At 52.1% G+C, this 13,972-nt stretch overlaps 1 protein-coding gene across 2 annotated transcripts; it reads right to left on the bottom strand.

Moving 5' to 3' along the window:
• Nucleotides 1–780: 780 nt before the first annotated feature.
• RAB3D (RAB3D, member RAS oncogene family) lies at nt 781–13,802 on the bottom strand. 2 transcript variants are annotated; one of them, XM_045862960.3, is made up of 5 exons: nt 13,604–13,802; nt 11,979–12,254; nt 11,192–11,310; nt 10,979–11,103; nt 781–2,058 (listed from the first exon to the last, which is right to left on the bottom strand). In XM_045862960.3, exons 2-5 carry the CDS (start codon nt 12,204–12,206, stop codon nt 1,904–1,906), a joined length of 627 nt encoding a protein of 208 aa, XP_045718916.1. In that variant the 5' UTR covers nt 12,207–12,254; nt 13,604–13,802; the 3' UTR covers nt 781–1,903. The 2 variants fall into 2 exon arrangements, with proteins under 2 accessions (XP_045718916.1, XP_045718915.1); XM_045862959.3 differs by lacking the exon at nt 781–2,058 and adding an exon at nt 3,952–6,846 and having other exon boundaries at nt 13,604–13,798.
• Between the last annotated feature and the right edge of the window lie 170 nt (nt 13,803–13,972).

The raw sequence follows: 13,972 nt of genomic DNA, 5'->3' as shown, positions 1-13,972 counted from the left end.
ACATGGCCTCCCTTCTCATGCAGTTGTCTTGTTTTGTAAATTATTTTGTGAAAAAATAAATCTAAAATGTCCACAAAAAGAACCAAAAGAACTTTTCCAAAGAAACTCCTATATACCCATCACCCAGATTCAACAATCACCTCTAGTCTGACATGTTTGTTTCATGATCCCTTTTTCCCCTTGATGAAGTATTTAGAAACGAATCCCAGACAATGTCATTTCTCCCCTCATACTTCAGTACACAGAGATCTCTAAAAATGTATACATCTGCGTCAGCCCTAAGGCTATCATCACACCTGACTAAATGTTTGTGTGTCCGGCCCCCCCCCCCCCATTCCTATGTTGGAACCAAATTCCCAATGTGATGGTCTTGGGAGGTGGGGCCTCTGCGAGGTGACTAGGTCATGAAGGCTGAGCCCTCACGAATGGGATTAGTACCTTATAAAACAGACACCAGAGAGCTCCTTTGCTTCTTCCACAAGAGGACACACGAAAAAAAAAAAAAAATCCAGCCATCAATGACCAGGACACTGGTCTTCCTTCACCAGACACTGAATCTCCTGGCACCTTGATCTTGAACTTCCCAGCCTACAGAACTGGGAGAAAGAAATGTCTTTTGTTTATAAGCCACACAGTCTGTGGTATTCTGTTAGTAGCAGCCCAAATGGACCAAGGCAACATCTAAGACAATTAGCAACCATTCCTTGTTATCACTCAACACCCAGGCCACAATCGGAATTTTCCTGATTGGCTCAAAAATGTCTTTTTACATTGATTTCTTGGCATCTTGTTTGTTTTTTATTGAGATATAATTGACATGTAACATATTTGTTTCAGGTGTACAACATGATTTGATATTAGTATACACTGCAGAATGATGGCCACAGTAAGTCTAATGAACATTGCCATACATAGTTACAAACTTTTTTCTTGTGATGAGAACTTTTAAGATCTACTCTCTTAGTAACTTCCAAATATGTAATACAGTGTTATTAACTCTAGTCACCATGCTGTACTTTACATCCCCCAGCACTTACACATTTGGTTTCTTTGCAATGGATCCAAATAAGGTCCACATATCACGTTTACTTGTCATGTCTCCTAAATCCCTTTTATTCTAATCCAGCTGTTCTCAAATTAGAGCGTGCATTAGAATCCTCTGAATGTTCTGTTAAAGCACAAATGCTGGGGGAACCACTGCTCTGGGTTCGTCCTCCTCTTCTCCCACCCCACCAACCTTTGATTTGTTGCAGAAAGAGTATGGGGGCCCCTGGGTGGCTCCGACGGTTAAGTATCTGCCTTGGCTCAGGTCATGATCCTGGGGTTCTGGGATCGAGCCCTACATGGGGCTCCTTGCTCAGCCGGGAGTCTGCTTCTCCTTCCACTGCTGCTCCCCCGTTTTGTCCTCTCTCTCTCTCAAATAAATAAATAAATAAGATCTTAAAAAAAAAAAAGAGCATGATTTATTCCTTGCTTCTACTGTGAACCCTTGATCTTCTTCCTCCCTCCCCCATATTTTCCTGTAAGTCACTGGTTCTCAGCCCTCTGGGAACTTTCACAAAATACCCAAGCCTGCACCCCGACTTCCACCTTCTGATTTAATTGGATGGGGCCTGGGTGTGGGGACTCTGACATTCACCCAGAATCTAAGGGTGGGCCATGGTCACTGCTGAGAAATAATCCAAGGGCTTCATCCAATGACTGCAACTACCTGAATCAGTTCTTTCATTGGGGATTGCAGAATGGCGGTTTATCTGATCTTTCCATCTTTCTTTGGGGGGGCTGATTTTGAGGAAGCTAAAATGAGCACATGTTGTATTTGTTATTGCTGCAATCGCCTCCTGCTTCGGGAAAGAACACACCAGTTTCCTTTGGAGTCAGCCCACCTCTCCGAGGTCTGTCCCTAAGTAGGGCCGTCACGTGGTCTCAGCCAGCCAATCAGCACGTTCCATCTCTCGGCCCGACGTTCGGGTTCAGGTGGCCGCGGGTACTCGTTTGGGGGACTTGGGATAAGATGACCAGTTCCCCTGAAGCTCACCTCACCTCGCGAGGGCAAGGCTGCAGAGCAAAGGCACAGAGAGCAGTTGAGAAGCCTGGGACAGTATGTGAGTCCGTGGATCTAGCTCCCACTTGAGCTCTGCAGTTCATACATTCACTCAACAAACGTCTAGGGTGCGCCGGCTCTAAGTCATAAATGAACTATTTTTACTGACGACACTTCTGACATCAAATGTGTGTGTGTGTGTGTGTGTGTGTGTGTGTGGAGGGGTTTCACACCAAACGATTCTCTCCGGGCACCAACTGGGTGTCCTAGAGTTCAACTCTGACATTACCCGGTGTTTGAGGCAGATACCACAAACTTTAGGGCTCCGTCCGACTAGACGGCCCCCACTTCAGATGCCAGGGGACCCATACTTCTGACTGACTTGGCTCCAAAATCAGGGGGCCCCAACAAGTCTTGATAGATTGTCAGGCTTGATAATTAGAATCTCACAGAGCTCAGGAAGCACTTTAGTTACTATTATTAGTTGATTATGAAAGGATATATAAATCAGGAACAGCCAAACGTGCAGGTAAGGTATGGAGGAGGCGTGCAGAGCTTCCATGTCCTCTCCTGGCATGCCACCCTCCCAGCACCTTGATGTGTTTCTAATCCAGAAGCTCTCTGCCTTTTGAGCGGGGAGGGGGCAGGGAGCAGACTCCCGGCTGAGCAGGGAGCCAACGTGGGGCTGATCCCAGGACCCTGAGATCATGACCTGAGCCAAAGGCACTTAACCAACTGAGCCGGCCAGGTGCTCCTTGTTTTTTAGGCTTTTTATGGAAGTTTCATCACTCAGGTATGATGGATAAAATCATTGGCCATTGGTGATTAACTCCATCTCCAGCTTGTCTCCCCTCCACTTTAAGGTCAGGGGGCTGGGTTCATTGTTCCCACCCTCTAGTCGTGGTGTGGTCTTTCTGGAGACCAGCCCCCCTCCTGAAGCTACCTAGAGACTCCCCGCCACCAGGCCTCTCATTAGCATACAAAAGACGCTCTTATCACTCCAGAAATCCCAAGGGTTTTAGGAGCTGTGTGCCAGGAACCAGGGACAAAAACCAAATATTTCTTTTTTATTCTAACAAACAGGAACTGAGCTGGGTGTGGTGGTGAAAAATAAAACATCCCTGCATTTGAGGGACTGGTATTATATTGAAAGAGACACTTGTTTAAGTTAAACAAGTAAATATCTATATATCTATATAATATCTATATATAATTATATATATAAATATATAATAACAAGTATATAGTAGTTTTGATTCTAGGGGCTATGGGGAGGAGGACACAGGGAAGGGGACATCAGAAATGGCTGTGGAGAGGTTGCAGTACTAAACAGGGAGGGGAGAGGAGGGAAAGGGGGCCAATGGGAAGGTGAGATTTGCACAAAGACCTGAAAGAGGGGGTGAGTGAGAAGGCCATTTGACTTCAGGCAGATGGACCAGCCAGTGCAAAGGCCCTGAGGCAGGGGCCTGGTGTGTTCAAATAGCGGCAAGGTCAATGTGACTGCAGCAGAGCAAATGTGGGGGGCAAGTGGGGAGAATTGAGGGAAGTGACAGGTCAGATCACACAGGACCTTGTGAGCTGCAGGGAAGACTCAGGCATTTACTCTGAGTGGGAGCCACAGAGGGCTCTGAGCAGAGGAGCAATGGGAAGACTTGGGTATTCACAGGCTCCCTCTGGCTGTTGTGGGGAGGACAGATCATCCTCCCTACCACACAGCAAACTTTCCAGGGCCAAGGTGGTGGACATGAGGCCTGGCTAGAGGCAGCCCCAGACCTGAGCCTCCTCCCTAGCCTGATCCAGATTCTGCTGCATTACATAGCCCTCGACCAACCATCTACGTGGCTGTAAATCAACCACCCTCTTCCTGGAAACCACGTTTTACTAATGGCAATAAAAGAACAACTGCATCGGGGCATAACGGCTTTATTTTCTCTTGTGGATAAAAGTGCTCGTCTTTCCGAGTGGACATCAAGGAATCGCTTACACAGGAGAACCACATCCAGTACATAAATGACTGAGTCGAGAGCTCACTCCGTAGTGTTTTGGGATCGCAGGGGAGAAGCCAGTTCATGGAATTAGCGCTTCAACACCGAGACCAAATTTCACCCCTTACTTACAAGAACATGATCTCTGGGGAGGCCAAAGAAAGAAAGAAAAGGAAAAAGCAGAACCCCAAACCCCCAACCCCAAACCGTGGTCATGGCAGTGGAAAGATGAGCTGCTAAAAGCAAATGGTGAGAATATAGGACCCAGCCTCAGGCTCCCTTCCCAGACCCCGGTCTCCCTGGAGTTGAGAAGTGGTTTTCCCGCAACAAATCTCCATCCCTCTGACCAGGTACCACCACCCCCACCCACATGATCTCCCAGGACAGTGGTTTTGGTTCCCCAGAGACCATCATGAGTGAAGCCTCCCACCCAAAATTATAAAATAAAAACTTGCATTATTTTTAGAAAAAAAAACAACAAAAAACCCTCTCCTACATTATTCCCAATTTTGAGAAAACCCAGAGGCAAGCTACCTGTCCCAGTTGCTACTTAAAGCTCAACTGTTCAAAAATCATGTGTAAACACAAGGCTTACTTCACGTCAGGTACAGGGCACAGCCAAAGCTATTTTTTATCATGTGGGCTATGACAAGTTGGCTCATCCCTTAGGTAATGGCACTTTGAACCACCATTTTTTTTTTTTTTTTTTTTTTTTTGGCAAGCAGCTTAAGGAAAATGGGGTGGCCTACAGAATCTTGACAGCCTATGGTGCATCTTAACAGGTTTTGGGTTTTTTTTAATAGCTCCTTTAATTTCCCCTTTATGTTAAAGCAACTAACATTTTTGACTCCTGCCCCCAAACATTCCCCAAACTCACTGTATGTTTCCAGAAACTTGTCCATTTCACCAGTCATCTGTCTTGCTGGCTTACAGATACCCTCTCTTTGAAGCTCTAAGGGCAGCCCTTGGCAAGGGATGTATGGGGCCCTCTAGAAATAAATTCGAAGTAGAGCTTCTATAAAGGCTAAGAGTGAAGTTCCACTTGAACCAGATCTTCCTCACTTGCAGGAGGAGGAAGCTGAGATCTTTAAGGCTATAGCAAGTCATTTTGGTGGCAGGGGCCGGGGGCGTACACAAACCATCTGTTTAGACCATCTTCACAGTGTCTGTCAAATTATGGGATGTTAGTTGGTATTCCGGGGCAAAAATGGGTGCCATGCCACTGGAGTTTGGCCTTGGGTGGGCAGGAAGGACACTGAGCTGGGGTGGGGTCGGGGGGAGAGCAAGATGGAGATCCCCACACTGCACATAATCTCCCAGCAGGAGCCCCCACCAGCTAGGGAGCCCAGCCTTGTGGGCTCCCTGATCGTGTGTCAACCAGGGAGACTGGTTCCCAGCCCATCCCCATCAGCCTGCCACTCCCAAGCTGTGTCCGTGAAGCACATGTAGCAACAGTAATTACCCAATCCTGCCTTCTTGCTCCTTCAGCCCAACCCTATAGCCTCGCTTAGAGTCACTCCTCCATTAGTAGGAAACATCACCTCTCTGGGCCCCACCAATGACATGGCTCAGGAAATAGGACTCTGGGTCTTCAAGGGTCCTTGAGGGGGAGGAGCCCGAGTCCTTCTATCGGCAAGTCGCCAGCAAGAGCAGGTGATAGGAACATTGCTCAATTTCCTTTTCTAGCAGGATGGAAGATGTGGAAAGACCTTGCTTAAAACATCACCAGCTAAATGGGGCCTGGGAGAGGCAGGAAGGGGCGGGAGGTCCGGGGCTCCCGGCTCTGAGGTTAACTCCCTGCAAAAAGTCCCGAGCAGGAACGCCACAGCTTGGGCCATTCTCTGCCCAGTCTGATGCGGCCCATGGTTCCAGAATTCAATCCAGGGATCAGAGATGCTGCAGTGGATAAGCCAAAACAGTGGCGGGGGCGTGGGTGATGTGAAATCCTGGGGAAGCTCAGAAGGCACTTCTGGAGTCCCTGAAGCCGGTGGGGGGGTGGGCCTCTGACTTCCTGCCCCTTTACTAAGGGAAAACCTGCTTTAATACTGCTTTCATAGACAGAGGATCTGCAGGCCAGTAGGCAAGGGTCTGCAAGGGCTAAAATCACCTTCCCGCCTTGGAAGCTTGAGGTCCAAGGAGGTTCACGGGTGGGCCTGGGATCACACCAGGGGACCCTGAGAAAGGACTCACCTTCCACCTCCCCAGGAATGAACTCTGAGGACCCACACTGCAGGAGGAAGACGACGAAGCATCTTTGACCAGCTTGTGAATGCCAGGCAATAACCCCAACACAGAATGGATGAGGACAAGAGTTCTAACCCCAGAAGGCACTGTGGAGGCCCCTCCACCAGACGGGGTGGGACATGCTGCCCATGCTCCCTCCATTAGAATTCCTGAAAAGCGGCAAGCTCGTGCATGTCAACGCACCCAGACTCTGCCCACAGTGCAGAATCCCCAGGGTCTGGAGCTTGCGATAAGGCTGCTCGGGCAAGTCGGAGGTCATGCGGGAGCCGGGGCAGCTGACAGAGGGAAGGGGGCGCCCTGAGCTTGGAAACAGCCCTTGTGGCTCATGCCTCAGTCACAGTCCCTGCCAAGGCTGGAAGGGGTGGGCAGGGGTTGGGGACCATCTCTAGCAGCTGCAGCTGCTAGGCTCAGGGGGTGGGGCATCCCCCAAGGCCGGGCCTTTCCCATTGCTCCCCGGGCTGGAGCTGGGTTCTAGGGACTCATTCATCTTCTCACAGATGATGTCCACCAGGCGCTCAAAGACCTGCTTCACGTTCATGTTCTCCTTGGCGCTGGCCTCAAAGAACTCAAAACCTGGACGGACAAAAGGTGGGAACACTAGTGACCCCAGGAGGGCAGAGCCTGGGCATCACCCAAACCTGGTTTCCAAGCCCAGGTCTGCCCTTCATGCAGTTGTGGGACCTTGGCTGAGTGCCGAAGTCTCTCGAAGCCTCAGCTGGCTCATCTGTAAAAAGGGAATGAGGCTCATGCTGATAAAAATCTGCCCCGGTTTGGACTATTGCAGGAATCTCTGTCACAAAGCAATGGCTGCAAGAGTCCAGCAAGTAATGTTCTGGTGCCCAGCAGGCATTTAACAAACAGCGGTTTCCCAGCGTCTGTGGGGCATATGCGATGCCCACAGTCTTGACCTACAGAACATACTAAAGGTTGTAATAATGAGGGGCGCCTGGGTGGCTCAGTTGGTTAAGCATCTGCCTTTGGCTTAGGTCATGATCCCGAGGTCCTGGGATCGATCCCTGCATTGGGCTCCGTGCTCAGCAGGGAAGTCTGCTTCTCCCTCTCCCCCTGCCCCTCCTCCTCTGTCCCTCCCTTGTGTGCGCCCTCGCTCGCTCTCTCTAATAAATAGATAAAATCTTTTTCTTTTTTTAAGTGGTAATAATGATAGTAATAAATAAGAAGAAGCAAACACCCAGGCGGCCCTAACTTGTCTCTCATTTAAAAACAAAAAGCTTGTCCTGGGCGCCTGGGTGGCTCAGTTGGTTAAGCATCAGACTCTCAATTTTAGCTCAGGACATGATCTCAGGGTCCTAGGATCGAGCCCAGCTCCTTCTCCCTCCCCGCCCCCCCCGCCAAAACTAAAATTAAAAAATTAAAAAAAATTTTTCATTTAAAAAAGCTTGTCCTTCCAAAGGTGGAAGGTAGTACAAAGGCTTTGGGGACTTGCCCATGATCCCTCAGCTGCAGAAAGTGGGGGCTGTCGACCTAACAATAAGGGTGTACATGACAATCCTTCCTGCACCCCTAAAAGGTTGGCTCAGGCTCTCCCTACAGGGAGCTACCCCGAATGGTTCCTGATAGGTCCACCCCCACCACACCCACCAAGTTGGGCCAGAAATTCAGACAAACGCCCGCCATATTACACACAGCATACGGTAAAGAGGGCCCTATCCCAGCACTTGTCATGCTGTACTATAAAAATGTAATTACCCATTTACTCTCCATCTCTGCTCCTGGAATGCCAGCTCTGGGAGGGCAGGACTGCCGTCTGCCTTGTCTTGTGCCTGGCACAGAGTAGGTGCTCAGGAACTACTTGCTGAGTGATTGATTGATTGATTGATTGACTGAATGAATGATGGAGGCAGGCCATGAATTCAGATCTCTTACTCCGAGCCTAGTGCTCATCAATGTCACTCCACTGTCTTCCTAGGCAAGGCTGGCATATCCTTATCTGTGTGTGGCTCTGCCTCAATCTGAGTTCTTTTTATATTTTTTATTTTTTTTAAGATTTTATTTATTTATTTGACAGAGAGAGACACAGCGAGAGAGGGAACACAAGCAGGGGGAGTGGGAGAGGGAGAAGCAGGCTTCCTGCTGAGCAGGGAGCCCGATGCGGGGCTCGATCCCAGAACCCTGGGACCATGACCTGAGCCGAAGGAGGACGCTTAACCGACTGAGCCACCCAAGCGCCCCTGAGTTCTTTTTTTAATACTTTTTTCTCCTGATTATCAATATTCAGTGGAGAAATTCACTGAAGTTAGAAACTACTGAAAAATATCAAGACGGATATAAAAGCTATTTGTAAGCTCATCATCCAGAAACAACCACTATTGGTGTTTTGATATTTTGCTTTCCACTTTTTTTTTTAATATAAATACACAATTATTGGGGTTGGGTCTGTAGGGAGTATGTGCGTGTGTGCGCGCATGCATGCGTGTGTTGTTTTTTTCCTACAAAACTGGCGTCAAATTCTGTCTCCTGCTCTGTATGCCAGTATTTTAAACTTAATGACAGAGTAGGAAGCCCCCTCACCCCCATTCACTAGATGTTCTCTGCAAGGTGGGGGCAACATCCACAAGTATTCCAGCCCATGGCTGGAAACCATAGCTGATTTCGCCACTCTAGGCAAATTGGAGATCTAGGCCCCAGCTGCAAAGGCTGACTCCCCATCATACCTGGAAATGAGACCCAACCTGGAGTTCCCAGAAAACACAGGGAACAGAGGAACAGGTTAAATGACACCACCAGGGAGCAAAGAGCCAGATCTCAAATGGGAGATATTCCATCGAACAAAGACCCAGTTTGTCCAACAAATAGATGGTAAGAAAAAAAGAGAAAGAAGACTATGTATAGTCCAGGATCCCTGAACTTTCTCCGTAAAGGGCCAGATAATAAATATCTGAGGATTTGTGGGCCATTATGGGGTGCCTAGAGTTTCGTGGGCAAGCATCAACAACAGTTCACAATCATGCTCGCTAACACTTAGCTACAACTGCGTGTGTACCAGACGGTGTGATATGGGCCTCATATGTCATAACTCATTTAGGCCCCATGACAGCTTGATGAGCTGGGGCTGTTACAATCTTCATTTCACACAGGAGGAAGTGCAGGCCCAGACGGCTGAAGTTACCAATACAAGATCACAAAGTGATAGAGAAAGAATATGCGTTAATGTTCAATCAGGGCCAGTGTTGGCTTATTTCATCTTTCTAACAGCATTCTGAAGGAGACACGGTTTTCACTCTGTTTTCCAGATGGAGAAATGGAAGCACAGAGAGGGGAGGTGATGTGCCCACGGTCACACAGCTAATGGGTTGCAGAATGGGATTCGAGCTCCTGAGTCTGGGTCCTTAACCCACCCTCCCCTATGGTGGTGGTTACAATGCCTCCTGCAAGGAAAGTTCTATGGAGGGCTTAGAATACTAGAATACTCCAGGCAAGATTTCCTTTTAGCTTAGGGGTGCCTGGATGGCTCAGTCAGTTAAAGCGTCTGCCTTCAGTTCAGGTCATGATCCTGGGGTCCTGGGATGGAGCCCTGCTTTGGGCTCCCTGCTCAGTGGGGAGTCTGCTTCTGACTCCGCCCCTCCCCCCAACTTGTGCTCGTGCGCGCACTCTCTCTCTTTCTCAGATAAATAAATAAAATGTTAAAAAACAAAAAAAAAGATTTCCTTTTAGCCTAAATTTCCATTTATGTGATTCAAAAAGGTAGCCTGAAAACTCCTCCTCCCATCCCGGTGCCCTGGTCCCCAGTTCTCGGCCACACACACGGGTCACCACTGTTACTAGATCCTTCTGTATCCTTCCAGAGTTTTCTCGGGCACTCCTGCAGGGGCCAACAAACTTCGAGGCACAGGCCAGATCTCGCCTATTGCCTACTTTTGTAAACCAAGTTTACTGACAGTCACATTCATTCCTGTCAGCTCTCTGGCTGCTTTCAGGCAGAGCTAAGTGTGTGACAGAAATTCTATGACCTTCAATATTTCCTATCTGGGGGCACCTGGGTGGCTCAGTCCTTAAGCGTCTGCCTTCGGCTCAGGTCATGATCCCAGGGTCCTGGGATCGAGCCCCACATTGGGCTCCCTGCTCCGCGGGAAGCCTGCTTCTCCCTCTCCCACTTCCCCTGCTTGTGTTCCCTCTCTCGCTGTGTCTCTCTCTGTCAAATAAAAAATAAATAAATAAAAAATATTTCCGATCTGGCCCTTTAAGAAAACATTTGCTGAGCTACGGACTAAAGGAAGCAGTCAAGCCCACCTCTCTGCAATTTGCTTTTCCCACTTAGCCCTATATCCCACAGACCTTGCCATAGCAGAACATAAAGACCGTGTCCACCCCTTTTCACAGCTGTGTAGTATTCTACCGTGTGGCTGTGCTTTATGCTTCGAGGCTTCCCCCATGGTGAGATATTTAGTGCTGTGATTTGATACACTCGCCACTTCCCACGTGGGTGGGATGTTTGGAGGATACATTTCTGGCCATGTTTTTGCCCGATCTGGGTTCCCAGGGCAGCGGGGAGGCGGGCAGTATCTGTCACTGAGTTCTCTGAAATTAAATGCAGAAGGTGGCACACCTGTGGCTCTTTTCCTGAGTGGAGCCTCAAAGGGCAGAGGGTTGATGACTGCGGTTGGACCCGGGACCCAAGGGTGGGGGTAGGGGGATTGGGGTTTAGTTCTGGGAGGTCCAGGGCTCGGGGCCCAGGCTGGGCACTAACCAAGGTCATCGGCGAGCTTCCGGCCATCCTCAGTAGGCACGACCCGCTCATCTTCCAGGTCACACTTGTTCCCCACAAGGATCACCTGAGCATTGTCCCAGGAGTAGGTCTTGATCTGTGTGGCCCTGTGGAGTTTGAGGGCCATGAGGCTAGAAATGGAGAGTCAGGGGGAGAGGGCGATGGTCAGGGTGTCACTGGTCCACGAGCACTCACCAGTCCTGCACGGCGGCGAAGGACTCCTGGTTGGCAACGTCATACATGAGCAGGAAGCCCATGGCTCCGCGGTAGTAGGCCGTGGTGATCGTGCGGTAGCGCTCCTGGCCCGCCGTGTCCTAGGCACACCGCAGGGTCAGACCACCAGAAGCTACCCTGTTCCCCACCCAACCCCCGCAGGGCCCTAAGCGGGCCACCCCCCTGTGCTCACAGCCCCAGTCTGACGGGAGGCATGGCCCTGCCTCTGAGGAGTTCCCAGTCTCAGGGGTCAGTGGCCTCTCACAGACTTGTACCTCATCTCCAAGAACAGACTTAGTGACCCCATGCAAGAGCCACCTGGGCCAGAGAGTACCATCTCGGGGCGGACACCCTGGTGTGCAATACCATGATAATCGCTATCGGCGGCCATGTTGGGAGTGAGAGCCTCTGAGGAGCCCACAGGCTCTGTGGGGGATCCTGGGATGGTACCCAAACCTCTTCCCCACTGGTCACCAGGACTTCTAACCCGCCTCGGGTTAGCACTCTCTGCCCCTCAGACCCTATAGGGCAGGGCATATCCTCATCCTGATGAATTCACCTCATAGATAACTCCCCCCACCCCCTCTGCCACCTTTCACATCTACCCCAAGCCTCCTCCCTCACTTTGGCCCACTCTCGCTCACCCGGGGCCCCTCTGTACAGCCCTCCACCCTATCATGGACTTCCTTGGAGGAACCCCAGCCCCCTCCTGGGCCAGCACGCAGAGCCCTGTCCCTTGCCCCAGATCCACAGTCGCCGCCTGGCCCACCCAGATCTGCAGCTTGATCCTCTTGTCATGGCGATAGACCGTCTTGACCTTGAAGTCGATGCCCACGGTGCTGACGAAGGCAGGCGTGAAGGAGTCGTCCGCATAGCGGAACAGGAAGGACGTCTTGCCCACACTGCTGTTGCCAATGAGCAGCAGTTTGAACATGTAGTCGAAGTTCTGGTCGGCTGCATCCCGCGGGCCTGTTGGGGGGTCTCCGGCTGATGCCATCTTGGCACAGAGCCTCTGGGGGACGGGGGGGGGGGGGCAGCTGGAGCCCTGCAGAAAAATAAAACACCAGGAATGGCTCCAGTGCACACACCAGACCCAGATTCAAATCCTGACTCTGCCACTTGGAGGCCCAGTGACCTCAGAGGCATCACTTGCTCTCTCTGGCCTTCAGGGTCCTCCTCTGGAAAATGGGGAGGCTTATTCAATGCCAGGGCTCAAGTTGTGGGGGGCATATGGAGTGCCTCCTCTGGCCACTGAGGAGCCAGACCCTGCAAAACGTACAGGTGTGGACTTTGCCCCAGAGTGAGCGGCTGGCTTGGCCCAGGTGTGGGCCGAGGGGAGGGGGGCCTGCCAGCTGGATAGAGGCCCCCCTCAGGGCCTGGGTGTTGACTTTGGCAGGGACACCTGCCCTGACACCCCCCCGCCCCCGCCAACGCTGAGTTTAACTCCATCCCTGGCCTCCACGGGGAAGGGAGTTTTAGTGGATACGGCCCAGGTTTAAAGCCCAGCTCTAGCCCCAAATGGGTCCTGCCACCTTCTGTTTGTCAAAGGGGTGGGCCCCGTCTCCTTCGGGTTAGGGCTGACTCACCCCAGCCCCAGCCCAGAGGCTGCAGTGACAGTCCTCAACTCTAAGGAAGCCACATAATAAGAACCCCACCACCACCACTCCTCTCTACCCCGATCCTTCCTTTCTTGGCAATCTGTCCCCACAGCTGGGTTGCTTCATCTGGGCCCCGACACCCCCCTTAGGCTTCACGGCCTCCCGAGGCCTCAGTTTCCTCAGCTGCCTATGGCTACTCCTTGAGCTGCGCAGGGGGGCTCCAGGAGGCCTGGGTGAATGGAAGGCACGCAGGCAGAGGAACCCTTAGCAAAGCTATTTCTCAACCGCCTGTGGGGCTTTTTTCCATTTTAAAAGAGGACCGAACCTGCCCGCTTTCCTGCCCAGCCCTCGGCCCCACCCGGTGTTCCGGGAGAACGAGTTCGAGGAGGGGAAGACGAGAGGCAGGAAACCTTTCCCCATGCTGGGCAGGGCTGCCAGGCTGGAGCCCTTACCCCACCCGCAGCCCCAGCCCACCTGTCAGCCGGTCCCACCTCTTCCTGACCCTCAGCACCCCCTCCCTCATGCCTGGCACTAGATCAGGGTCCCCGGAGGGCTCGGCCCTGTTCCCCTGATGGATTTTGGGCGCCCCCGCCGGTGCAGGGGGGCTCAGGAGCTTCCTCCCATCACCATATGGTCCCATCTCCTGTTCCCAGCTGGGCTCTCTGCCCCGCCCGCGCCCCATTAACGCCGCTCGAGGAGCCCAGCTGGGTGGGGGCGAGGGAAGAGGCGTTTCCCCCACCGCCTGCCTTTGTTCCCCGGGCCCCGGGCCCTCCCTCTAGCCCCCGGCCCCCCAAACCTGCTGGGACGCGGAGGTGCGGGGCGGGGTGCGCTCCCTCGGAAGGGGTCACCTCGCGTCGGGGGGGGCGCTGCCCACGGGCGTTCCTCCTCCGAACTCGCTGCGGCCTGGCCTCAGCCGCGACGCCGACCCCGCAGCCGCCGCCGCTGCCACCGCCGCTGCCCGCAGCCGCCGGGATCCCGCGCCGGCTCCGCCCAGACGGGGGAGGAGGGGCCGCTCCCGGGAGAGGGCGGGGCGGGGCCGAGTCCGGGGCGGGGCTTGCGAAAGCCGGGGAGGGGGGAAGGGCTGGAAGCGGCACCAAGCTCCGAGCAGCCTAGGGCCCGCTCCCCAACAATAAACTTTTCACTTTTCCTAACTATATTGTCGAGC

This window comes from Mirounga angustirostris, unplaced genomic scaffold, assembly GCF_029215605.1.
Source record: "Mirounga angustirostris isolate CCGP_5_RB_7025 unplaced genomic scaffold, mMirAng1.0.hap1 SCAF_1, whole genome shotgun sequence".
NCBI lineage: Eukaryota > Metazoa > Chordata > Mammalia > Carnivora > Phocidae > Mirounga > Mirounga angustirostris.
This window is presented reverse-complemented; position numbering and strand designations above follow the sequence as displayed.